The sequence below is a fragment of the Stylophora pistillata genome, chromosome 3 (genome assembly GCF_964205215.1).
Source record: "Stylophora pistillata chromosome 3, jaStyPist1.2, whole genome shotgun sequence".
NCBI lineage: Eukaryota > Metazoa > Cnidaria > Anthozoa > Scleractinia > Pocilloporidae > Stylophora > Stylophora pistillata.
Window position 1 is genome coordinate 18,527,501 of NC_142521.1, and position 26,813 is coordinate 18,554,313.

The 26,813-nt window shown below is 37.0% G+C and overlaps 4 protein-coding genes and 1 long non-coding RNA gene across 7 annotated transcripts in view; 1 reads left to right on the forward strand and 4 right to left on the reverse strand.

Moving 5' to 3' along the window:
• The window catches only part of LOC148734871 (uncharacterized), a 3,939-nt gene extending 887 nt beyond the window's left edge, over positions 1 to 3,052 (forward strand). The window contains exons 1-3 of the long non-coding RNA XR_015999038.1: positions 1 to 754; positions 1,662 to 1,766; positions 2,364 to 3,052. The exon at positions 1 to 754 is cut by the window's left edge and continues 887 nt beyond it. This is a non-coding gene — a long non-coding RNA (uncharacterized LOC148734871). The remainder of the gene's footprint in view (positions 755 to 1,661; positions 1,767 to 2,363) is intronic.
• Positions 1 to 7,246, reverse strand: part of LOC148734869 (death domain-containing ATP nucleosidase-like) — a 33,978-nt gene extending 26,732 nt beyond the window's left edge. The window contains exons 1-3 of the mRNA XM_088755377.1: positions 6,532 to 7,246; positions 5,560 to 5,748; positions 4,279 to 4,302 (exon numbers count right to left, since the gene is read on the reverse strand). Of these exons, the coding sequence (XP_088611503.1) occupies positions 4,279 to 4,302; positions 5,560 to 5,748; positions 6,532 to 7,231 (913 nt within the window). The 5' untranslated portion in view covers positions 7,232 to 7,246. The remainder of the gene's footprint in view (positions 1 to 4,278; positions 4,303 to 5,559; positions 5,749 to 6,531) is intronic.
• Positions 7,247 to 8,329: 1,083 nt separating this feature from the next.
• LOC111346158 (twitchin) lies at positions 8,330 to 13,099 on the reverse strand. 2 transcript variants are annotated; one of them, XM_088754033.1, is made up of 4 exons: positions 12,449 to 13,099; positions 11,855 to 12,148; positions 10,564 to 10,860; positions 9,490 to 9,628 (listed from the first exon to the last, which is right to left on the reverse strand). In XM_088754033.1, the coding sequence occupies exons 1-3, from the start codon at positions 12,849 to 12,851 to the stop codon at positions 10,664 to 10,666; spliced, it is 894 nt and encodes a 297-aa protein (XP_088610159.1). In that variant the 5' UTR covers positions 12,852 to 13,099; the 3' UTR covers positions 9,490 to 9,628; positions 10,564 to 10,663. The 2 variants fall into 2 exon arrangements, with proteins under 2 accessions (XP_088610160.1, XP_088610159.1); XM_088754034.1 differs by lacking the exons at positions 11,855 to 12,148; positions 12,449 to 13,099 and adding an exon at positions 8,330 to 8,416 and having other exon boundaries at positions 9,335 to 9,628; positions 10,564 to 10,700.
• Positions 13,100 to 15,242: 2,143 nt separating this feature from the next.
• Positions 15,243 to 21,126, reverse strand: LOC111346154 (uncharacterized). 2 transcript variants are annotated; one of them, XM_088754039.1, is made up of 5 exons: positions 20,918 to 21,126; positions 17,703 to 17,967; positions 17,281 to 17,475; positions 16,129 to 16,272; positions 15,243 to 15,796 (listed from the first exon to the last, which is right to left on the reverse strand). In XM_088754039.1, exons 2-5 carry the CDS (start codon positions 17,943 to 17,945, stop codon positions 15,635 to 15,637), a joined length of 744 nt encoding a protein of 247 aa, XP_088610165.1. In that variant the 5' UTR covers positions 17,946 to 17,967; positions 20,918 to 21,126; the 3' UTR covers positions 15,243 to 15,634. The 2 variants fall into 2 exon arrangements, with proteins under 2 accessions (XP_088610165.1, XP_088610166.1); XM_088754040.1 differs by lacking the exon at positions 20,918 to 21,126 and adding an exon at positions 19,914 to 20,167.
• Positions 21,127 to 22,308: 1,182 nt separating this feature from the next.
• LOC111346157 (uncharacterized) lies at positions 22,309 to 26,781 on the reverse strand. Its single transcript, XM_022953463.2, has 5 exons — positions 26,627 to 26,781; positions 24,881 to 25,120; positions 24,121 to 24,315; positions 23,268 to 23,429; positions 22,309 to 22,851 (listed from the first exon to the last, which is right to left on the reverse strand). The coding sequence occupies exons 2-5, from the start codon at positions 25,076 to 25,078 to the stop codon at positions 22,741 to 22,743; spliced, it is 666 nt and encodes a 221-aa protein (XP_022809198.2). The 5' UTR covers positions 25,079 to 25,120; positions 26,627 to 26,781; the 3' UTR covers positions 22,309 to 22,740.
• Between the last annotated feature and the right edge of the window lie 32 nt (positions 26,782 to 26,813).

Below are 26,813 nucleotides of genomic sequence, written 5' to 3' on the forward strand. Positions count from 1 at the left end.
CATTTAGATTGCGAGCAACCACCAAAGTAAGGATCAAAAGAACGCTCTCAGACAGTTTAAGTAGTGAACCTGGGTACACAAAGGGATCCTTAAAAATTTCTGTTTGATTGGAGATGTCGCCACCAACTGATTTCTCTCCATCATCTGAAAAGCTTTCGCGATAGCTTCTCCCATCACCTTCAGAGACACCGCTCCAATTCATGTCCAAAATATCATCGCTGTTGTCTTCAGGCGAAGACATTCCTTGATGGTCCGGAGATGAAGGCAATGACATATCTGACATAGTCTCCGACATACTCAAGTCCGCATTAATTGTCATCACGGTCATCTGAATACTCTGATTTGCGATTTCCTAGCGAAACATTCCCACTTTCCTCGGGAGTTTGCTCATCTTCATCTGAGGTAAGTTGTACCGTTTTATCCTGCTGTCGATAAAAAGTGCTTTTGGGTTTTTGAAGGGATACTTCTCTTCGATGAATGTTGTGGCCATCTCGCCTTCTTAACGTTCCACCATTTTACATGGCATGTAAAGCGCATGCCCTCTCATCACGAAAGACCACAATGCCTGAGGGCACGCATCACGTGGTAATATTCATGTGACTAGACAAGAGCGTCGACAAGAGCGGGAGTTTTTGAGTCGCAAGTGCCGAAGCATTGTTTCATCGGATAAATTTCGCTAGTGTTCTCCCATTTTGGACAACTTTTCTCATAATGAGAGAAACAAAGGCGCCTTCTCGCTCCGCTAACGGCTTTGGTAAGTCATGCAAAATTAACTGCGTTATATGGATAGTTGTCTTAGCTGCGAATAAATGCTTTCCGCTGTACCTTGGTTCCAGAGGAATTTTATTTGAAAGCTAGGCCGATTGCGGATTCAACTTTGCCATAAAGATTCGCTACCTTCGGCATGTTTTGAGAGCGTGAAATTTCGGGTCATACTCGGTGTAAAAACCTGATGAGGTTTTCTTTGTGTCATGAGGAATTGTTTTGCTGTACGCTTTTGTTTTTAATGTTTTGTTGTCTTTGTTTTACGTCACTCGTGAGCTTTACAGGTTTTTACACCGAGGATGAGCCGAAATTTCCGTTTGTTTTCATTGATGTCAATACAGAGGCCACTAAATAACAAAGGACAGTACAGTGTTTGCTTTTCCATGCTGCAAGAGATCTTTTCGCGGTAAAAGGAGGGCAGCATGGTCGAGTGGTCAGCGTGCCAGACTTGCAATCTGTCGCTCTTGGGTTCAAGTCCCGCCTTGGCGACTACTTGGATTAGCCCCGAATTTCAAATCCTCGGCCATGCTTGAAATATAGCTAACTGGTTTGCCTTCGGCCAGTTGGGATTCTTAACAACGTTATTTTCAATTTGAATTATTTGTTTAAGTTGTTTCGTGGAAAACCTGTAAACTAGCTTCTAGCTAAGTGTTTCTCCACGTTACACTGTTTATTATTATAAAACTGTTTATTAAAATCCGCCATTTTGGAAACGGGGCAAACAGAGCGAGAAGTGTTTGTACGCAATGTCAAAAAACGTCTGTAATATAAAAATCTGGACAAGACTTCCGTATTATATCCCCATACTTGATTATGCATTCAATTCTTGGATAAAGGAAAGCAGAGGAAAAACAACGTATTTCCTTTGGAACTACAGCTTTGTTTTTGATTGGTAGGGGGTTATACAAAAATCTTTCCAAAATCTGCACAAACGTTGAATGGTGAGGGTAATATGGAGGCCCAAGCATTTCTCTATTTAAAATTGACGGGGATATATAAAGGTAAGCTGAAAAGTGGGTGATTGTGTTTTTAATTTTCCTTACATCTTTCTGTAAACCCCGCAAATTTTTCAAGGTCAGGGAAGAGTTACTGGGGAATTTTGAAAAAGTCAAGGAAAATCTTAGTTCTCGTCAAGTCAGTGAAAAGTAGGGGAATGTTGATTTGAGGGTTTCACAGAGGTTTCTGGAGTAGTCGATCAAGTGTAGCAAATCGGATAGAAAGCTTAAAAGCGATGGAGAAGTGTATCATAGAACAATAGAACTATGCTATTCCGAGAAATTTCGTAAATCGTTCCCTGCATGTCTTTAGCCTTAGCCATTTTATATTTGAGTTGTGCACCCCAAGGAAATAAAACAAACCATCAAACTCTGCTTAACTCTGTGCTAATAATATTTTGTGCACTGCGCTTTCGATAATTTGGTAATTAATTTAATTCAAGGTCAGTGAAAAATGTTTTGAGGTCAGTGAAAAGTCAGAGAAAAGTCAGGGAATTTTTTGGGTTCCAATGAGTGGCAACCTTTTGTTAGTATTACTATATTTAAGATATATCACAAACTAATCTATGATTCTAAGTATATATCTTGCTTCTCATTTGACAGCATTTGTATAGTCCCAATTCAAGAACTCAAAAGTGGCCCTTGTGCAAAAAACCATCCAGGACACGTGCACAGGATGCCACAGAGGAATTTCAAAAAGGAAAGAATGTTGACACTATATCGTTAGCATGCACTTGCGTTTTATGACCCTTAATCTTGTCCAATACATTCCATTGAAGTTCATGCACTCATCAGTAACCTATATGGGCAATAGACTTATCATTTTCTCAGTTGAATGCCTGGTTTATTGTTTGATGGGTTCTGAGTTAATGTTTTTGAATGTTGCATATTTGCGGGACCATCCATTGAGGGAGATTGTTATCTGCTTTTTTTATCTACAATGCCCTTGAAAATAGAAAAAAACTTGATTGTGGCAATTGATGTGCTTTAACTCAAGAGAAGTTTCTCCAACTGACCTGTAATTTACCAAGTACATGTCACTGGTGTACATGTTGTGGTTCAGTTTTATCCTAGGTTCAATTTTTATTTTCGTTTGTATTAATTAAACTCTATCATTATTGCATATAGCCATATATCCAACAACAAATGGAAATAAAATTTGCCTGTAGGATAAAACTGAAATACATCACTTTGATGCGGTACGTTGTAATTCAGGCCATTTTATTGATGTAAACACTCATTCACTTTGTTTAAGGAGGAATACAAAATATATGCTTTGTTTGCCACAACCATATATGTCTATGAGCATTTTCTTGCTTTACATTTGGGTACAGCTTTTCATTTGCATATACAGGCTGTTGATGTTTTATATAACTGTTTAATATGAAAAAAGATTGGCTCATAAAATTTAGAAGAACTGCAGAAATGTAATGGTCAAGAGGCCAACTCCAATGTAGCTTTGTTGGTTTATTAGCTCGACGTTTGGACCGTCTCAGTCTTCCTCAGGAGCATACTAATTACAATAAGATTAGTATGTGATTAGTATGTGATTAGTATGTAATTAGTATGCTCCTGAGGAAGACCGAGACGGTCGAAACGTTGGGCTAATAAACCAATAAAGCTACATTGGAGTTGGCCTCTTGACCATTACATTTCTGCTTTTATTTAGGTTATTTCAAGAGCCCACGATTGCTTCAGTGATCCTCCAGGCAGCGCGTTTGAGACTGATCAGCATTGTTTGTGGGACCCCTTACAAGCTTCTACTAATATATATATATATATGTATATATATATATACACAATTATTTAGGAAAATAAAAATTAAAACTTGGCACAAAGTTTTAGTGCGAAGTTTTAATTTTTATTTTCTCAAATAATTGTTTACAAAGCTCCATGATTCAAGGATAAGGTTTTTTACGTTTATATATATATATATGAGTTCTATTTTCTTTACATATTAACAGGTTTCGCAAAGCCATGCCTTACAGAAATATATGATTTTGTGATCTCAATTAAGGATTGTGGTTATTCTTTATTGACTGCAATTGTTTTTGGCTAGCTATTATCAACTATAATACATCTATGCCTTTAGGTTGACCTGCATATGCATGCCCTCACCAAATCTACATATATGTGACATACATGTTACACATGTTTGCCACATATATGTGGCATATATGTGCAACGATTGAACTTATGTAACATATATGTCACATATATGTAGATTTGGTAAGGGTGCATTTGTGGTTCCCAGGTTCCACATATATGTTACATATATGTTACATATATATGTCACATATATGTGATATATATGCAACATGAGTGCCAAATTCCTACATATGCCACATTTATGTTACACATATGTGGCATATATTTGACATATATGCCACATATATGTGGCATATATGGCACATATATGTGGCATACATATGTAACATATATATGTCACATATATGTAGATTTGGTAAGGGTCACTAAGGCTACAAGTATTTCAATCATGAGAACACGTGGAACTTACCTTGAGCAGGTAATTCATTGGCACCTAAATTATTCAAGAAACAAAAACAATGTTGTCAGTTTAACCCATTAACTCTGATGAGTGACCAACACAGAGTTTCTCTTTACAATATCAATACGGTATCAAGCAGACAAGAGATGAGAATTATGAAATATATCAACAAGGGGATTGTTAGTTGACCCAACACAAAGTTTTTCAAAGTAACATAAGAATTATGTGGCAGACAGTGACGACAATAATTACTAACGAAATCATAGGTCGAGTGAAAATGTTAAACCAATTTGTTCTTAAGACATTCACTTAAAATGGTCTAAAACCAACGTGATATCAATTTTTGGTTTTAAGAAAAAAGTTAAAAAAAAACCCATAAATATGTGAGCTGGCATCCATCACTTTCCTTCCCATTCCAAAAAGTTCCAACATCAAAATACAGTTGTGCACATATCACTCAATAAGTCTTCTTTATTAGTTTAATCCTTTAAAAAATGTCATGAGTGACCAAGACCAAATTTCTTCTTACAATATCAATACAGTATCAACCAGACAAGTGATGAGAACGAAAATAAATATCAATAAGGGATTAAAAATTGATCTCATACCAATTTATTTAAAGGAACATCATAAGAAGTAATGGCAGACAGTAGAGAGAATTATTAATGAGATCAGGGGAGTAAAACGTGTGAAAACAATTTGATGTGTTGCAAATTGGCCCTGGTATATATTTCAATCACATCAAATCTCTTTTGTAGATGTCATTAGCCTCTGTTAGCTCTCCATATTTTGGCTGTGTTATACAAACCAAACTAACTACAGAATACAGGTTTTCTCCTCACTCACAGAATGAACTGTTATCCATTGTTACATCCCTCAATGTGACCAAAAGTTTTTCCCTAACACTTACAGTAACCATTTAAATCCTTTGAGTGGCCTGCATCTATTTTTTCATTACAGTAATACTGCTGAGTCATTCATAAAGATGACGGGAATAGAGGAAGTTATTGCCAAACTAGGAAGCTTTGATTGTTGAATGAATTCTCCTTGTCAGTTCCCAAGTAAATGCATAGAGAAAAGTATGGAGAATATGAATACGGATATCAGGGTGTAAAGGTTTAAAGAAACCATGTTCAACTTATGGGAATCAAAATTAGTGTAACTGACCTATTTTGTAAAGCTGTTACTGAATAACTCATTCTGATTGTAATCCATACAAGTTTATGCTGTGTGAACTTAGATCTAAATCACATCTATCCCTTAAAAAAAAAAAGATTGAGACAAAAATACCTGCATTATAGTGAGGCCAATCTTGGAATATGACTGGATCACTCAAAATGTTGGCCACAACAGATGCTGCCGTCACACAAGCAATCTGTTTCCATTTGTCACTTGAAGACTGCCTTTCATTTGCAAAGTCTTTGATGCCCTTGACTACCACCCATTCTGTCTTAAAATCATGGGCTGCTGCAAACACTCCTGAAAAAAAAAACATTCATAAATGTCTCTTAACACTGACTTGTCTCTTAACCATATAAGCTTATTTCTTTGCATCCTTGTGATAACTATTGTTTAATTGAAGTTCACACAGATTCACATTCTAGCTTCTGGTAAACATACACATCACAGAAAGAGGTTAGTGTAAGTCCCTACATGTGCAACCAATGTTTACAAGAAAACTTGTACACCAAGAATGTAAAATTAATTTTCAGTTTACATTTCTCAAGAGACAAAATGTTATCAATTAGAGTGAACTCTTTCACTCCCTAGATCTAATTATCCTGTAATGTTGGTTGGGAGAATTGGGTTTTGGATCTACTAATAATCCCTTTCTTGATATTTGTTCTATTCTTATTACTTGTCTGCTTGATATCATATTGATCTTGGAAGGAGAAATTCTGTTTTGGTCAGTCTGGGGAGTTAAGGGGTTAATAAGGAAGTTGTGATTCTACTCCCCAGACCTCAAACAATTCAGCAAGATACTTTCTACATTTTTAGAAGACACAACTTTGACAATTCATGACATCCTGAAGGGGCAAATCAATTGTAAACTTATACTTAATTTGTCACTTTCACCCTTACAAAAACATCTTCCTACCAAACCCTAGCCTAAAACAAAATCAAATTTGCATATACAATTCCTGCAAAGTTTCTTGAGCCAGCTGAGACAATTTCTAGCACAGCTTCTCTAAAACCACTTGCTACAGGGTGCAAATACTGTATCTTTGACTCATAAATCATCATAATTAACATGATTCTCACCTCCACCTTCCATTTCAACTGCAATTGCTTCAGGATGTTGACCAATCATGTCCTTGTTTGCCTCTGAGATACTCAGAAACACTCCATCACAGTGCACTTTGGCATTATATTCATCAACATTTTGTAAAGGTGCCTTCCACCCATCAGCCACATGTTTGATCAGGTTACCAATATCTCTGCTGGGAGGAGTCTTGTGTGCAGCTGTTATCAGCTTTGCTGAAACAATCACATCTCCTAGCTTAGCCTCTCTGCTGTCCAAACCACTGCAGGCACCAACAGAAATAATAGCCTTGGGTCTCAAGAGTAAGATGGCATCTTTTGAAACAGACAAAGAGCCCCTAGGAACATCACGACCTTTGGAGCACCTCATCAATGCGATTTTCATTTTCTCTCCTTGATCATCACCCATGCAGCCAAAGTACACATAGCCAATATTGTTGTGGTAACTCTTAAAGGGTTTCTTCAGGTAGGCAAAACAGCTTAAGAACTCACAGTCCTCCACTGTTAATAACAGAATATCAACAGGGAGTTTGACATATTTGCTCCAATCAGAAGATGTGTCTGGAAGATCACTCATCAGTGGAAGTGTGACACTGAGCTTTGGTGGGCTGGCTTTACTATTCTGTGCTGATCTATTCTCCCCTGACACTAGTACTGTCTCTGAAAACAAAGAATGGAGTTTTATTATTTTTCCATTCATTCATTACAAGTTATTAGCTGATCTACATGAAATCAAAGACAACGTAGAAAGAGAATAGAAAACCAGTTATCAATAATATACATGTATCAATGAGTCCTTGACCAGGCGTAAAACAGTTTATTACATTCATACTGAGATTTACGCACCAATAAGCATTGAGATTAAAATAGTCTCTTTGCGCTAGAAGAGCCAGCTGATTGGTCATATGATTTTTTTTCACTAGTGAAAAACGACGTATCGACGCTCTGATTGGCTATATCATTATTTTCACCAGTCAACAAAACTGTGCCGCTTGCTTGCCGCTCCTCTTGACTGACAAATAGCACATTTATAAGAGCTTAGGCACATTTTTCTTTAGAAAGATGGCTTCAAATCAGACTAACCATTTCCAGAGCCTAGATTCATCAGTAGAAGAGTTCATACACAAACACGAAAATGAAAACACCAAGAAAAAGACCAAACATGATGTCGCTCTGTTCCACGAATTTCTTGTTTTAAAAGGCGAAACGAGACAAATGGACCGAGGTAAGTCTCGGATTTTCACTTCTTTATTTCAAAATTTTGAACTTAAATCTGTTAAGGTTTCACAAATAATACTGATACAAGTGGATTTACTCTGTCAATGATTTTCATATTGTTTCCATGGCCCAGTTGTATTCAAACTTGTACTAAAGGTTCAAAGTCTAAGTTTAATCTACTAAATCCACTTAATGGTAATTGTAATCAAATGTCATTGAAAAGAAGAACAAAAAACACAAGCATGGGAATAATTTGTCATTTTTTTTTTTAATTTTGACAAATGATATTACCCCTTTACACCCTCACATCAGAATGCATATTCTCCAACTATTCTACTCAAAGTTAAGGTACAGTACATACCTGCACTCTTTGTCTTAAAATGTTCTGACGTCTGGCTCACTGTCTCCTTGTTTGTTGACAGAAAACAGCTTCACTTCGTACTCTGCGTCATACTCGAGACCATGCAGTTATCTCGCAGAGAGTTTCCACAATGTTTCCCCGTTGAACCAGTTCTGTGGATTGTGTCCTGGGTTGTTTCGTCCATTCCAGACGGTATTTAATGCTGCAATTACTGCTATTAGCCTCGATCTACTTCTGATCAGGTCACAGTGAGATCTTTATCAACTTCACTTTCTACATTTGTGATGGTGGGTTTCTCAGGTAAACCTGTTCAAAATAATAATTCTTTTGAGTTTTGTCTCTGATGAAAGTGAAATACTTACTGTAACTAGATTCATCGCTGTGTGTAATGAATTTAAATTCCCTAGCAACACTCCCCCCCCCCCCCACTTAAATAAACAAGTGGGCTTTTTAGTTTTTTCAATTGCTTCTCTGAGATTAGGCAACTTCCTGATTTTCTTTTAAGTAGAGGAGAGAGGGGGATGGGGCAGCAGAAACGGAGAAGTAATTCTTACCCCCCTTGCAAATTCACTGAAAAGGTACAAAGTTGGAAAAAATGTACTCAATAAACATCTATCCCAAAATATTAAATCATGACATAAAGTTCACAAAGTTATATCTAAACTCGATCAACATGTTACTTCAAAGTAAGACAACAAGTATAATGATTGGTACTGAAATGTACAAGTAAAGTAAAGCAAATAATTTGGGTGTAATCTCTGAATCAAAATACTCAGACAAAAGATTTTTAATTCTATGCCATGATCATTGAGGTGTTTGCTTTCAGAGGCATACATTTTCAAAATCGTTGGCTGCATGGTAATATAATCAATACCAACAAAAAGATTCAATTAATTGATGCAACAAGAAACATCAATAAAAGATTGATAAACTACTCTTTCCAGCATCAAAAATTAGATACGCAAGTCTAATCAGTGCAATTTACAACCAAGTATAGGTGACTATGGTGAAAAAATGTAAAAATGTTGGGCAAATCATTCTTTGCTTTTTGTATGAGAGCTGCAGTTTGAATACTAAGTCTGTTGTCACAAAGTTTCTCATTTCTTTGTCTTTAATTAAAAGCTGTGCTGTCACTGGATTTTAGACCCAACAGTATTTATTTGATATTTCATTTCAACAATTCTGTCAAATGTTAAGTGAGAAGTCTTAAATAAAGGTACATACCACTCTTTGTCTTAAACGTTCTGACATCTGGCTTACTGTTTCCTTGTTGGTTGACAGCAAACAGTTTCACTTCATACTCTTTGCCATAGTCAAGACCAATTATCTCGTACTGAGTTTCCATAATGTTGTCCTGTTCAACTGATTTTGTGCATTCTGTCATGGGTAGTTTTGTCCATACCAGATGGTATTTTATGCTGCAATTACTGTCGTTAGCCTCTACTTCTGACCAGGTCACACTAAAATCTTTGTAAACTTCACTTTCTGCATTTGTGATGGTTGGTTTCTCAGGTAAACCTGTTTGAAATAATGATTCTTTTCAATTTTGTCTCTCATGAAAGTGAAATATGTACTATGACTAGATTCATTGGTGTGTGTAATGAATTTGAATTCCCTAACAACATAGCACCCCTCCTTAAATAAATCAGTGGGTTTTATTATTTTTTAATAACTTCTCTGACACTTTGCCACCCGCTGATTTTCTTTTGTATAGGGGAGAGGGGGGGTGGGATTGAAAAAAATCGAGAAGTAATTTTACCCCCCCCCCCCCAGGAAATTCACTGAAAAGGGAACAAAGTTAGAAAAAAATTATGTACTCAGCAAACATATGTCGGAATATTAAATAATGACATAAAGTTCACAATAAGGGCCTCAGCTGTTTTTAATTATATATCCTGGAAACTCAACATGTTATTTCAAAGTAAGACAACAAGTATAATGATTGGTACTGAAATGTAGGAGTATAATAAAGCAAATTGGGTGTAATCTGTGAATCAAAATACTCAGACAAAAGATTTTTAATTCTATGCCATGGTCATTGAGGTGTTTGCTTTCAGAGGCATACATTTTCAAAATCATTGGCTGGTAATCAATACCAACAAAAAAATTCAACTAATTGATGCAACAAGAAACATCAATAAAAGATTGATAAACTACTCTTTCCAGCATCAAAAATTAATCACAAGTCTAATATCAGTGTCATTTACAACCAAATCAGAGGTGACCATAGTGAAAAAATGTAAAAATGTTGGGCAAATCATTCTCTTTTCCTATATAAGAGCCACAGCATGAGTATTAAGCCTGTTGTCACAAGGTTTCTCAGTTCTTTGTCTTTAAGTAAAAGCTGTGCTATTACTGGATTTAAGACCCAACACTATTAATTTATTTCAATTGAACAATTCCACCAAACATTACGTGACAAGTTTAAATAAATGTACATGTACAATACATACCACTCTTTGTCTTAAATGTTCTGACATCTGGCTCACTCTCTCCTTGTCTATTGACAGCAAACAGCTTCATTTCGTACTCTGTGCCATACTCAAAGACCAATTATCTTGTACTGAGTTTCCACAAATTGTTTCCCTGTTGAACCAGTTCTGTGGATCCTATCATAGGTTGTTTCCTCCATTCCAGACGGTATTTAATGCTGCCATTACTGATGTTAGCCTCTACTTCTGACCAGGTCACAGTGAAATCATTGTCAAATTCACTCTCTGTATTTGTGATGGTTGGTTTCTCAGGTAAACCTGGGCAAAATAATATCTCTTTTAAATGTTGCCTCTGATGAAAGCGAAACACTCATGGTAACTAATTAAAACACATAAACATGTAAATTAATCATTTCAACAAGTAATAAAAATGCATAAGGTCTTCACAAAACAGTGGTTGGTTTGCCAGGTCAACCTATTAAAATGTGTCTTTAAAATTTTTTTCTGATGAATGTCAACTAGTTCAATCATATGTTATTCCTACTCTAAAACATGAGTAATAATATTGTAAATCTGTTAAGGTTTCACAAATAGTATTGATAGAAGGGGATTTACAATGTCAGTGATTTTCATATTGTTTCCATGGCCCAGTTGTATTCAAACTTGTACTAAAAGTTCAAACTCTAAGTTTAATCTACCAATGAACTTAAGACGTAATTGTAATCAAATGTCATTGAAAAGTAGTAAAAAAAACACATGCATGGGAATTGTCATTTTTTTTTGACAAATGATATTACCCCTTCACACCCTGATATCTCTGTATACATATTTTCCATACTGTACTCTTTACATTTCCTAAGGTGCTGACAAGGAGAATTTGTTGAACAAGGTTAGGGCTCCTATAGCTTGTGATCAATCCCTTACTGAGACTTGTGTTATTCAGGGATGATATTTTCAGGAGAAATTTGATGCTAGACACTCATAAGAGTTAAAGAGTTTAAAATGCCAACCGAGGTTCTCAAAATCACATATCCGATAATCCCTTTTTGCTGACGTAATTAGCAAGTACACGACCATTCCTTGAAATTGTTTACCATTTTATGTTGCCTCGATCTCCAAAAGCTCATGAATTTAAAAAATAAAAAACCCAGCACCAAACTCTGTTGACTCAGTGTGCAATAATCATGTTGGCATTTTTTTCATACAGATTACATGGTCTCCATTAGAAAGATGATTCATGTGCTACAATAAACAAAAAGTTCTGAAATGAAGTGGCAAATGTTAAATCAAATGAAATTAATTAGGTACACACCAGTCTTTGTCTTAAAGTTTATGACCTCTGGTTCACTTTCTCCATATCTGTTGAAGGCGAAGAGTTTCGACACTTCATACTCTGAGTTAAACTCAAGATTGGTAATTTTGAAGTGGGTCTCATAAGTGTTTCCTTGTTGACAAAGTTTGCTGGATCCTGTCAAGGGTTTCTTCCATTCCAGACGGTATTCAGGGCTGACATCGGTGAAGTTTGTATTTGGTGCTAACCAAGTTAGAGTGAACTCCACATTCACCTCACCTTCTTCTTTTTCGATGGTTGGTTTGTCAGGTAAACCTTTGAAAATTATTTAATAAGGATTTTTAATTCCTGATAGATGCAACTGTTATTAACAATAGATCTTTGAGGTAATTAACCATATGTCTAAACACTGAGTGTTCATCTTGAATAATGATCTCTTTAACTTTAATTAACTAAACAAAAGAGTAACATCAAGTGCATTTTCTATGCTCCTTGAAACCTTTGCATTACTTTGCTCTCATCTCATTAACCTTTAATTTGTTTAGCCAGAAGATGATTCTTCTTTTCTTAATTCTGCACAATTCCCTGATCAATGTACGCTACAATTCAACTCACCTAAGATGTCTTCTACTCTTGATTTCTTGAACCAAACTGGATCACATACAAGCTGCTGCTCATTAACCTCAAAGTTTAGAATTCCAACTGCTTTAGTGTTCCTCTCACCTTGTTCCAGTAAAACAGTCGAGCAACACTCTGCAGAGCTGGGTAGGTGACTATCATCATTTTCGGGAACAAGTTTCCCTTGGATGTATTTGTATCTATTACTTCCAATATAACCAAACAGGGGTTTGCTTTCCTTTACACCTATCTTAGGTTCGAGATCCCTTAAGACACTGGAATGCTTGCGTCTAAATCGGTTATGGTTTAGTTCTGAACACTCAGAATCAACAAAAATCACTACCAATCCAGAACTGACATAAAGTGGACTTTTTTTATGATACTCGCCAATGGGTAACATTTTAGTTTTGAATTTGGTTTAGTAAACTCCACTTGATATTTCTCAGCATCAAAGTTCTCTTTTGGAATGTCAGTTTGGAACTTGTTATGATAAAGTACTCACTTCAATCAGGGTTTTGGACCTTAGGCTCATAAAATAAACACCCCCAACCAACAGCTCCATCTTGACGTGTTATTTCGCAGAGTGCCTTGCGTCTCTCCCTTTCAAGTACATCATATGATGGCTGAAACATGAGCTCCCTGAAAGAGTCTGCCATTTCATTGGAAAGAAGCCAGGATTACCTTGATGGTAAGAGAAAAAAAGAAAACTTATTAACATCATATCCAAGTTACAACCATAAAGATGTATGTGCAGTCGTACTGGAGCTAATTTTATTTTTAAAGTTTATTTTTGGATTTGTGTTTTAATTGGAGCAGAGTTTGTAGTTCTAGCCACAATTAGATAAATTTTATCTTCAACAACAGAATAGTAGCATGAGAAGAGGCCTAAAGTTTTACTTATTTTGGAATAGCTGTACTTCTAAAATAAAGGATTAGGTTAGGATAAGATTTTACTAATATCTTATAAATATATAGGCATATATTGTTATGTATTATATTTTACAATGGTGGTGCGATGCTGTAAACTATCAGCTGAATATTTAAGGGTTATAGTTTGGCATCCTTTAGGACTATGATACGTAAGAAGGATATAACATAATTTCTGGAAGGATGTGGGAGGGAATGCCACTTATGTTTTGGTTAACTGAATGTGCGTATATCTTAGAGCTTAGCTGTAAATGTCATAGAGGAAATGTAAAACTTCGCTTTGTGGTACCACTGAACGCTTTACTTGAGTGGTGTGGATTTTCGGCTTTTTTAATGTTTTAAAGTATTTGTTAATTTATTTTTTTAACGATGTAATGTAGTATTTGGATGTCCCCAATTAGTGCCATTAATTAGACAAGTATATTAGTTTTAGAGTATTTATTAATTTGTTTTAATGATGTAATGTAGTTTTAGGATGTCCCCAATTAGTGCCTGCGGGCACTAGAACGACTAGACACGTTAATAAAGGTTATGTATGTATGTATGGTACGTTGAATATATGAAGTTCATATATTTTGAACTGTGGTTATAGATACGTATGATGCACGATCCTCGCAGTAGAGAACGCTATTTATGCAATAGCGAAAATCAGACCTGAAAAAAAAAAATCTCTACTGCGAGGATCGTGCATCATACGTATCTATAACCGCAGTTCAAAATATATGAACTTCATATATTCATCGTATTTGATTTATCATCACGGGTTTATTACGAATCAACTTAACGGCCTGCTCCTATTTGGCTTGTTAGCTCAATTAGTAGAGCGCTGCACTAGTATCGCAGAGGTCAGTGGTTCGAATCCCGTACAGGCCTGATTTTTTTTCTGGTCTGATTTTCGCTATTGCATAAATAGCATTCTCTACTGCGAGGATCGTGCACATATACGTATGTATGTATACTTAAACAGAAATTTCAGTAGCATATATTTTACATAACAGAAACTAATTTTTTGTCTGCCTAAAGCATGGGTGACTGATAGAGCAAACAATTGTTTATGAGTTTGCCAGGATTTTCTTGAAATGTTAAGTACTCTGCCAGTTTGAAAGTGTTTGAAGTAACGAGACATCAAGGTCTAGAAAGACTAAGTGGAAGTGTGTGCTAATTGTGCGTTTGTAGCAGGTGTCTCGTAAGTTTTAGATACTTTAAAATATCTGTTAAAATAGAGTGTGATGCTGACAATGAAAGTAAAGTTAATATTGACACTGTAAGGTATGTTTTATAGTGATTTAGCTCAGTATAAATTTTTTTATCGAAACAGCCCATATTGCGGGGTTGATTTTATGATAGACAGACAAATTATTGGGGTGTAATCGCTGGAGGATGAAAAGACAGGAAAAATGATGTCGACTTTAATCTGTTTTTGAATCTCAGAATGGTCTTTATACCTAAGTGGATCACAACACTTTTGGTTCAAAAATCCAACGATAGACTGGAAGAGTCAAGCGTTATCACAGTGGGAGGCTTTAGAAAGTATACCACATCTAAGTTCATGTTCTCCCACCTTTCTTTATTTCCCCAGTTTACTCGAATTTCCTTACATGTTCTCCGAAGTTGAAGTTTTAATTAGGATTCCTGTCTCCACAAATAGCCGTGTCCCCTATTCACTAGTGGATTCCCCAGAGATCAACTTAAATGACTTTTTTTTTTTTTTTTTTAAGAGATTGGTCCCCTTTGTAGCAGATCAAGTCGAAGCTAAACGCGAATTACAACAGAAACATCTGGTTCGAAAATCCCTCGTTAGAACAATTTTCTTAAATAGAAGACTAGTATTCCCCTTCCTAAATCAAATGTGAAGACAACGGTGTTGCAGTTTAGGTCAGAAGCTCTCTGACCAGGAACAAACTTTATTTTTTTCGGTTCACATAAAGTGACTGGGTACATACATAAGTCAGTAAGTTGAAAATGAGTATACTTGTTAGGTGTGGTTTAGTACAAAAAACTAACTAAAATATATGAGGGGAGAAATGTGTCGGTTTTTCTAACTTAAAGCACACGCGATCCCGTCATAACATTTCACGTGGTGTAAACTACAAAAACACCGAAGCTAACGTTGCAAAAAAAAGGAAAATAGCTAAATGGAGTAAGATACTTCGTCATTTTAACCGAATCGTAGCCAGACATTTCTAACGGTAGCTAGGTTTAAAATACAACACACTGGTATATCTTGTAAGCTAGATAAAGGTTTCCTTTCCTTGTTCAAATCTCAGTTTTGGGTTGTATGGTAGAAGGCTGGGTACCAAGCTCCTGAGCCGTTTGTGCAGTGTTGTCAGTGGCTTCCTCTCCTCTCTGTGTAACGATCATTTTGAAGAACAATCGAACGGTTTCAAAGAAAGAAAAGCAGGCCAGGAAACCAAAAATCTGTCAAAAAAGGAAGAAAATCTTAAATTCAGGTCGAGGTTAAGGTTTAGGAAAAGAAATGAGGTTTAAGAAAAGAAAATTCCACATTTTTTACTCCTCGAAGGAAAACCCTCTATGCCCTTATAAGCCGGCTGTTTCTATTTTACAATTAGGTAATTTGGCTTTAAGTATTCAAAACATTCTACCATTAATGAGTAATTTGCACGGCTAGGCACTCTCTTCATACGCTTATTATCTCTGTAATGATAAAAGAGCCCTATGACATAGTCGTAGACTCCGTTTCCTATGACACATATTAAGGCCTTAAAGATAGGCTGCCATTTTCAGATTACCAGAGCCAAGTAGAGTTCATCAAGGTTGGTCCTTATAAGCAGAGGCAGGAAGTCGTACATCTTGGACACTTCATGCGCATGAAACACGAGGTTTACTGTGCAAGCCACCAGTAAGATGGTTAGAACGATATGCACAATGAAGCACTGTAGAGAAAAACAGAAAAACTGAACCTAATAGTTTCAGAAGTACTTGAACTATATCACAGGACAAATGACAGAACTTTGTTATTTCTATTATTATCATCATTTTCATCCTCCTCATCATCGTCATCACTTCACAGTCATCGTTATCGTCGTCATCATTGTCATCGTCATCGTTGACGTCATCATTGTCATCGTCATCGTTGACGTCATTGTCATCATTGTCATCGTCATAATCATAGTCACAGTCATTGTCATCATTTTCAATGTCATTATAATTGTAATCCTATAAGTATTTTTGGGGGAAGGGAGAGGAGGTTCGTTGGGGCAGTTTGGTTCAAACTGTTGAATAATCCCTTGTCAGGGGTAGGCAAGTCCCGACGATAAACGAGTAAGGAACAAGATTTATCAAAGTTGGAGAACACCAAAATGAATTGCGAATGATGAACACAAAAACATTTATGATAAATTTTCAAGACGCACACAAAGTGTGATGTGGCTCCTGTCAGTAATTCTGTCAAATTTCTCTACCCTCTCATAGCAATCTGCCATTTTGAATCATCTCTAGTTCATGCGCATGTACAGAGCTGGGTCTGTAGTGGTTACACGACGAACGGACATTTGATTTGTTTTTTAATGAAAATATAAATTTCATCTGAGTTCCAGGTGAAGGATGTACAAAAAATGCAGTTGGAGCAAGATTTGGACCAAAAATTGGCTGCGAAATTAGATTTTGGCAAAACCAAGGCTGAAAAATGAGATTTCTACTTCACCCTCCATTCCTATTCATGGTCTTGCATACAAACTCTTGAGGAAAGTCTGATGAAATACAAGGAGGGTGTCATTTTATTTTAGAGGAGTATCAATGCTCCCTGCTGATTCTTGCGACTCTCTTCCTCAGCCATGCGAGTCTGTTAAATGGTCTCAAATGTTAAATTTATTTTCACCAACGATAAACTTACGATAACTGTGCGCACTACTGCGAAGATCGCTGTCAGATTCAAAACTTACGATAGTTGTCAAGAGTGATGGTTGCGAAAAGAGGCGCTTGATGTGGTTGAAGCCAAAAACAAACCCAATTTGAAACACAATGGACACGATCCAGCAGAACACTGTGATTCCCTTAAAAAAATTCACTCTTCCATTAGTAATTCCACTTCCATTGGTATATCTAACAATCGATATCCAGGCAGCTGACAGGAAAAGCTGTAACAAAAAAATTAAACTGTATTAGAAGTGTTATAACAACAAGTTAAAGCGTAGGTTTGTTGCAGTACCTGATGCTCACTAAGCCTGAAGTGTTAAATTTAAAAATTGTTCACAGAACTGTTTCGATTATGCTTCAAAGGAGCAGGCTCAAGAAGCGATCTTTCTTATAACAAATCGGTAGTTTATTGTGAAAACCATTTGTGGACTGAAGAACAACTACTCACAAACTCAACCACTCTCTCTGCAATCAAGGCACTTTGCCAGTAAGCAGTAGTCTTTGGCACGGCTGGCGCTGCTGCTGGCTGAACCGGTTGTACCTGAGGTTGTCCAACCTGTCCAACCGGTTGTTGAACATACTGTCCAGGAGAGGCCTGGGCCTGGACAAACACGGGCTGGAATTGACCTGGAGGGACCTGGCCAACAGGTTGCTGATAAGGGAAAGCCTGGGTCCCAGAAGTTTGGTTCATTTTTCCAAGCGTTCTCGTTTCTCTGTTAAAGGAAACAATTCCTATAAATCTAATCAACCACAGTGAACTAAGCCTGACAAAAAAAGGCTGTGTTTCGAAATAAAGTTTTATCAGTCCGAAAATATGGGTAAATGATTGGTTCTGTGGCAACCTTTCGACTTCAAATGAGATTGACATGCCACTTCCCCTTACAATATATTATTTTACATATCACTATACAAGGAATAGTTTTTCCAAGAGTGAATAATTTTCCAAGAGTGGATCAGTGTGTGAACGTTTTAGATGAATCTTCACGGTTACAACTACCACTCAATATTAGAATCTTGAAGAGAGAATTTGGAATCAGATCTTAAGATTTAGAAGGTTTATTTATTGAACTTCAGCAGAGAAGACTGTGAATGCCCTACTGCTGGCTCTAGGCAACGATGTAAGAAGTTCAGTGCTTTCTGGTGAACGCAGATATCAAGAAGAACACATAAATTACCAGCAGCAACTCCTCTTTCAGGCCTTGGATTTAAAAGGCTTCTTCGCCATGTTTTCTTTCCAGCTGAGTTGTTTGCTCACACTTCTTAGTCATTTGTTATAAATGCTGTCTTACTAACTCACCCTGATTCAAACTGTGTGATCGAGAATCATACTTAAGAATTATAAAAGCTTATTTCTGGACAGAAAGGGTTAAGAAAATGGAAATTTCTTGTCGTTTTCACCTTTTTCTTGACAGTTAATTGACCATAAGGCTTTGTTCCTATGAAGAAATTGGATTGGCTTCCTTGGAAAGCCTGAAAGCGACGAAACATCAGCCCACATTCGCAATATAAACAGGTCTCTCATGATACACCAGGATGCCAAATGTATATACGATCAGTCTCATTTTACCATACCTCATGAGACACTTTCGACGAAAAAGATATAGACTGTAGCAGTATGTAGGATTCATGTCACATTTTTACATGGCCTATGAATTAATTAGCGCTAGCTGCCAGTAGGTAAGGTTGTCGCTTTGACGAAGGGCTTAGGCTCGAAACGTCACTTTTTACGGTGGCCAATTTACATAAGTTGATAAAATGCATATCAGTTGATAAAACCAATTTGTCTGTGGCTTAGTTGGTCGGTGATCCGACGACGAAATCGGTTGGAAGGTTTGAGGTTTGGATCTTCATCGCCAGGATTGATCTTTCCCAATAGTATTTATCGGCAATTACGCCGCCTAAAAAGACTGTTAGACCATGAATGAGACCTAAATTGTGTAAAAACAATAGACTTACCTTTGCGCAGCCTATAGGTTGATATATTCCGAAAACGTATTAACAATGATAACATTTAGCAATGCTTACAAATATATCACTGATCGATGGAAAGTATTAGGAAATGGCGTGGCTCATCTAGAGATGCAGCCTATCATCGAAACATTAGCTATAAAAGCTCTTTACATTCGCTCTGTTGAAGAGCTAAACCGCTCGAAACGTTAGCTTTAGAAGCTCTTTGCGATATTATCAATTCAGACGATAAAACCAATTTGTCTGTAGGCTAGTCGGTCGATGATTTGACGAGGAAACTGTCTGGATGGTTCGAGGTCCGAATCCTCATGCGGTGAAATAAGATAATTCCCAATGGCATCTCGTAACAAATGCTCGCCATTTATCGCTAAAATTCGGCTTTTGATGATCGAGTTTTAGGATTCGCTCTTTCCCCAGGTTTTTTTACAACTGTATTTATCAGCAATTACATTTTGCAGATAAAAGGCGCCCGAAAAGGCTGTAAAACCGTAAGATCTTAATTATGGAGAAACAATTCACTAACTTAATTGTGTGTAGCCTAAAAGTTGATTGACTTTCCGAAAACGTACTTACTTCGATAACATTAAGCAAAGCATGAAAATTGTACATTAACTATATCACAGATCGATGAAAATTACCTAGAAATGAGGTGGCTCATCTAGACTGAGATGCTACCGAAAATTAATAGTACCTTTGCGGAGTGCAGAGTTATCGTCCGCGTCTTTAAACCTCTATAAAAGCAAGGGGAACTGAAAATTTTTCTTTCCTGAAGATATCTCTTGACGACTGAATGGCTTTTAGAGCTTTGTTCCTTTCAAGAAATTGGATTAGCTTTCTCGGAAAGGTTGAAGAGAGGAAACATCGATCAGCTCAAATTCACATTCTCAAATAAACAGTTCTCATGCGAAATACCAAGATACAAAACGTATGATTTATTCAAATAGGTCACTCTCAGGATCCAACAGATTCTAGCGGTATATGTAGGAAATTTGTCACGTTTGTAGCATATGACTTTTATAGCTTCCAGTACGTTGGTTGCCTGTCGCTTTGACGAAGGGTTTACACTCGATCGTCACGTCAGCTTTAAGAACTCTTTACATTCCGGCGCTTCGACTCGAAAGAGTTCTAACGCTCGAAACGCTAGCCTTAGAAATTCTTTACGGTGGCCAATTTACATTTTCATCCCAGTTGATACTGAAAATTAATTTGTCTGTAGCTTATAGCTGGACGATGATCCAACAGCAACTGAACAGATCGAAAAGTCTGAGGTTTGAATCCTCATCGTAGTGAATTAAAATATTTCCAAGTTGCACATTCGTGACAAATGCTTGACATCTATCACTGAAAATTTGGTTTCGTGGATGAGCAATTTAAAGGACTTTTGAGGCAACTCGTTTTGCCCTTTCCACAGGTATTTCCCGACATTTTTCAGTATTAGTGATTACACTTTGCAAATAAAAGGCGCCTGAAAAGGCTGTAAAACCAAAAGACCTAAATTATGGAGAAAACAATTTACTTAACAAGTAAACAGCCTAAAGGTCGATAGACTTTCCGAAAACGTTTGGATTATGATGACATTTAGCACTACATAAAAATTGTGCATTAATTATACTACTACTCGATGAAAATTACTAGGAAATGGTATGGGCTCATAGATACGGCCTGTCGTTACAGCAACCGAAAAATTAACAGTACCTTTGAGTGCAGGGAGATCGTCTACGTGTCTAGACCTCTATAGAAGTAAGGGGAACGTATACTTTTCTTTCTTGAGGATATAAATTGTACGATTCAAGAATTTTCCCTCTCAGTACCGCTCTTTTCCCTCGCGCTGATAGCAGAGACTGTCAGTCCTAAAGGGTAGGTGCAGCTACATATGTCTTGACTGCTTTCGTGGAAAAGCAGATGAACATAATATTATTTGTATAAGATTTCATCTCTAAACCAGAGTGACAGAAAATTTAGGTCTGCAATACGTACATGTACAAATGTGCGACCTTTCACGCTATTGAAACCGTTAACCGTTACGTTTGACGCAACTTGCTTTTATTATAGACTGCATTCGATAATTCTTGAGAATTATCAATGAATATAAAGCAATCTAACCATTTCAAAGAGACCCTATTTTTTTTTTTGGTTCTGAAGTCTTCAATGCACAATGCGGAGGTAATTGCATTAGTGGCTTAAGCTGATATATTTCCTTGCACGAATTGAATTTTGGAGGAAGTTTAGACGATTTCGATAAAAAGTTGTTCGATTTTCTTTGTGGTCTTCGATTATAGGATGATTTCATGCTTATGTATGTAGTATTTTGACTGGTGACTTGCTTTCCAGCTTCGCAATTGTTTTCTCTATTCCAACATCTGTCCAATGAATTTAGTAGAAGTGCTGGGGCAAATTTCGAACACGGCATACAAATGTAACAGACAAATTATGTAATTCTTTTTTTAAATGGGTTGTAAAAGTTAATTTTAAAGATCAACAGATAAGGTGTGGATTTCATAAAAATGTTCGGACCATCCTCAAATTTTAAGGGCCTTAAAAAGAAAAATACATTCGGTGAAAAGATAGCCTTTCCGAGAACAGTAAGAAGGATTTCTGGGAATTTTTTTTTTTTTTTTAATTTTCTGAGCCTCACTGGAAAGCTACGTGGATCGAGGGACTAATTGTTGTTTTGCAAAGCACTTTACTCTCACAGTCTCTCTCCAGCATAGATAGGTACTAGTGAATGCTCAGGGAAGTCTGATGAAATGCTGACGGGAGGGGAGGGGAGGTGAGGTAACCTTATCAACATCCCACCATCCCATCCAGGGGGGAGTAGTAATACTAGATATACTCCCAGTCGCTTCATGCTTAGGAAAAAGTGGGATAAACTCCGACGAGGGGGGGGGGACGCTTGGCTCGAATACAGACTTCACCTTTAGTTTTTTTCCTTTCCATTGTTAAGCCACCAAAGGACAATAAAAGGGTGAAAACTAATATCGAATAGCAAAAATCGATAATAAGGTGTCACGACTGATTTGTAGCATCGTGGTAATTTACCGTGATATGTCTCTTACGAAGGCTAACCATCGACGGTTCGGTAACACTTTTATCATAGTTAATACTACAATTTTTATTTCAACCAGGGGGGGCCGGGTCAACCAACGATGTATAAACATAGTACTCTATGTGAAACTCACTACGATTAAATGTCTTTTACGATCTTCACTTTTTTAGTATGATTAGTGTCACAGTTTTACTCTGATAAAGCCTGTTATACATGCTTGTCATACTTAAGTAAAGCAATCAAGGGAATAAGAATAATCATGATAATTGTCGAATATTAATAAGGGACAAGTCAAAACGAGCTAAGTTGATACAGGGTCGTTTCAACATGACGCCTTTTATGCAGCTAACTACGAAAAATTAATCAAAGCTAAAGATTGACGCACGTGCAAACAAAGCTATTTTCTAGAAATTTAGCGAACTGGCTGCGCTGTAGCTGATCCAAATAACTGCAGCTACAGGTCAATAAAAGGCTACTGAGTATTATCTGCCGCAGCAATTTCCTTTGCTCTTTGCAATCTGTACATCTTTGTCAGTAGTGGGATGTCTTCCATGAAGAAGAAACATGCCAACACACCAAAGACCTGTAAAATTAAGAGAGCAAAACTTCATGAAAGATCATTTTTTTTTCTTTTCAATTGGGCTTGCTGTGATTCTACCGCCTGCTATGCTTGCGCAGGTGTACTTATAGAATAAATCGTTTTAAATTGATGGCCAATTTATTACTACAAGAGCATATTTCCATCCACGCACTAAGGCCTGAACAAGCTAAGAAATATTTCAAGACATGCAAATCTTAGCTGCTTCATATTTAGTGGTAAAATAACATCCTTTTATCGTCAGTTTCAGTCAAGTTAGAAAAATCAACAGGTCTGATAGGGTGGGCGGGGGAAGAGAGGTCAAGATCCCTGGACCCACCCCACCCCACGAATTCACTACTGCCTCCATTCCTCAAGACGGTGGTAACAGCAAATTTAGGGTCAAAAGTAAAATAACGTACCAACGCACCAAGGAGCAGAAGATTGTTTACGTCAAAGGGTTTGCTTTCACCGTATCGATCACTGTAAGCTATGTTAGCTTTATACAAGTCGATGCCGCGCATTGTTAGGCTTGTAGTACAAGCAAAGAGTAGTATCGTCATAAGGACTTGCACAGTTAAAACCTACGAGAAAGAAGAAATGACGGTTTTTGATTAGTTAGAGCTGAAAATAAATTGGTTTTGAACACTTTGTTGTCAGTAACAACGATGAGAGAGCAAAAACATGCCGTCTGCCGCCTGAACGCGGAGAAATTACAGCCTCACAACCTCGTTTTCCAAGGTGCAGAAGCTTAAGAAAGAGTCAGACATCTTGAATAGACGGAAGGAAATATATCTGCCGAGTGACTAGCTGGGTGTATTTTGTGCATTTGAGAAAGTCAAATGTTCAGCCTTGAATAGTAATTGAATTCGTGCTAATTCTCTGTCATTTGATATACAAGAGCATTTCTTGGTAATTTTTTAGTTGGCCAAATGTTCCTTCAAAGTTCTAAGCTGTTGTGATTTTAATCTCACTCAAATTAATATCAATTTTCTAGTGGCTGAATTTTGCTAGATAGCGCTAAAAAATGTCCCTTTACCCGATCAGTGACTTAAAAGACCACTCCGAGCTTCAAAAGCCAAGAATGAAAAAACTTTGTTGTGAAATGATTTGTATCGATTTCGCAAGAATAAGGCTGCTTTTCGTCTCAGTACCTTTCAGAGCACGCTTTACATAGACACCCGTTTTCAGAGAGAGTCTTTGGGCATCTTGAAAACGGCCTTGTATGAGTATCGCATTCATTAGTTATCATAATTAATAAGTTTTTATACTCACTATCAATGTGGAAGTTGATGGTGTCCTGAAATATCGCTGGTCTTTGTTGATGCCAACTAAAAACACAATCTGCATGATTATCACCATCACCCAACAAAACGTGGTGATCCCTGCAAAGGCTGTTGCTCGACCATCCAAACCGAGAGTTCGGTTTGCGTAAACGGCACCGCATGGCCAGGCGATTAACAAGACGAACTGCATGAGAGGAAAATGTACGCCTCTCAATGATTATGCTAACCTCCTCTTTTGATTCTTGGTACAAAGCCAGAGAAAGGCAAGATAGTACCACAAGTGGTGTTTCAGTGAGGCTTTCTAATTCATTATAATTTAGAATGAGGGTCTCCTGATGTGCGACCTTAATTAATTTGTAAGGATCGATACAATACTCGTCAACAATACAGTTGTGGGTCATGTGCATTTCATCATCTTTAAATAAACCAACGTAACACTAAATTTCCAAGAATGTTAGTAAGTGATAAATTCAAACGTATAAAAACTGAATAGAAGAAAAATTTGTTGGCCAAAAATACTAAGAAGGCAAAGTGTCGAAACAGAAATCCAAACTATAATACTAAACTGAAGAGTTGGGTAGGAAAAGTATAGAATGGTAGGACTTCTCTTTTATTTATATTTCTTTATACTTTCATTGCATTTGAAAAATCAAGAAAACAAACAAATTGAGCAAAGTTTCAAATCGAAAACTCAAACAATCCATGAACATCCGTTAAAACCCCCCCATCCATATTCTCTAACTACTTACAATTTCCGCAAATCTCGAGAAACTTAGCCCGCTTTTCAAATAGGGTCTCTCAATCTGCCCTCCTCCAGCTTGATTGACAGGGACACCTGGGGCTGGAACAAATGGTACAGGTTGTCCAGCAGGGACATAGCCTTGTTGTCCCATGGGAGGCTGTGCTCCAAATACTGTCTGTTGCTGGTTAGGCGATGTCTGCTGCATGACTTTTTCACTGGTCTGTCCCTGGGCTTGAGGACTTCTCACCTGTGGTTCAGTTGAAATGACGAGTTATTGCCTGAGCTGACGCTTTGATGTGGTCACATGAATCTGTGTTGTCTATTAACTCTATTAATACCCTCAAAAGATATAATGATATCAAATACATTGGTCGGTTCAATGGCACCAAAAAGATATTCAAAATTTTAAAATCAAATAGCCCTCCAAAGCAATTTAAATTTTGTTATCTTTTTAATTGTTTCCTCGATGATATTATCAACAAATGTCCAATTATTGATTATTTAAGGTACACAGGTTACAATAGGAACACCTCACTCCTTCGGAAGCACCTTTTGCTGCTGAAAGTTAGTTTGTAAAATCATGTTAACTTGCGTTCTATCTTGGAAAAAAGTACCAAGTTGGATGGAGACTGTGAATTTTTATAATACCATTATCGGGGCCACATTTTAAAAATATATATATATATTTTCTGACAAAACTTAAGGTCCTAATAATTTTTATGGTAGTTACAAGTTGAAAACATTTTTCGAGTTCGATGAGCTGAGATGCAGATTCCAAATTCTTGACCTTTATTGATTTAAGTGATTTTATTATTTTTAGGTTTTGATTGCTTGTAAGAAAAAGGCCTCTGAAAGACTCCAAAGAACAAGCAAGCGGTAAAAAGTCTAGTTGAAAATTAAGTGGCATTTTTGCAGTGATATCAAAATTCGCGGAAAGACTTCACATTAATACTGAATAACGTATTTCACTGGTAACTATCGCCTTGTGGACACCGCGCTTTCACATCTACCATCGTTGTAGGAGAAGTGGCTATATAAACGTAACCCACAGGTCAAATCTTAAAGGAACGTAGAAAATGACTTCAAGTTCCCGGAAATTGGAGATATTTCATGCTGTCGCAAACGGAAATCTTTATTGTTTACACTCGTTGATCGAATTGAATTGCTCATTTTGCTGTCGGTAGGTTGATTTACTACGAAGATCACTTCTGTATGACACAAAACTTGATCTCCAACTCTAGCCCGACTAACTTGTCAGCAAATGAAGAAACGAGGTTCTGAAAACGGATCAGTTTTAGCAGACCCGAAATATGATATTTTTCATTGCACCCTTTCGTAGTAACTGCGGAATCGCGCAGAAGCTATGGACATCAAATTGAATGAGGCTTCTTTTCGGACTCCTTTGCTAGGTTTTTACAACGAGTTGACTGTCCATGATCCGGGAGATCATATAGAACGTTCCCCCAGAGCGTAATTCTTTAAATATGCAAGGACTACGGAGTTGTAAAAGTCCGTGTACACCAATAGACTTCCTTTTAGCGAAAATAAAATAGCATTTTCATTTTCTGAACAAGAAATTTTGCTTCATTGATTTGAATCACTCTCCGCCCCGTGTCCATTCATTGCATGCATGCAAGTCATATGCTTCAGTGTTTATTGATTCGCATTATCTCCTTAGCGAGAGTCGAAAATTCGAAATTGTCAAGTCGTTTTTACAATTTCAATGTTACTAGTTCGTGGGTTATTAGCATACCTTCGTTTTCTCAGCGTTTTGAGGTCCTTAAAATATCCTCTTGCTTCAGACACAAGCTTCAGATTGGCAATGACTGTTTGCGTCGCCAATTACTGCGAAGAAACTCGATACCTGAATAGGACACATGGGTGGTTTCTCAGAAAGTCAGAATGCCCCGTTTACGTAGCAACCCAAACATTTGAAAAAT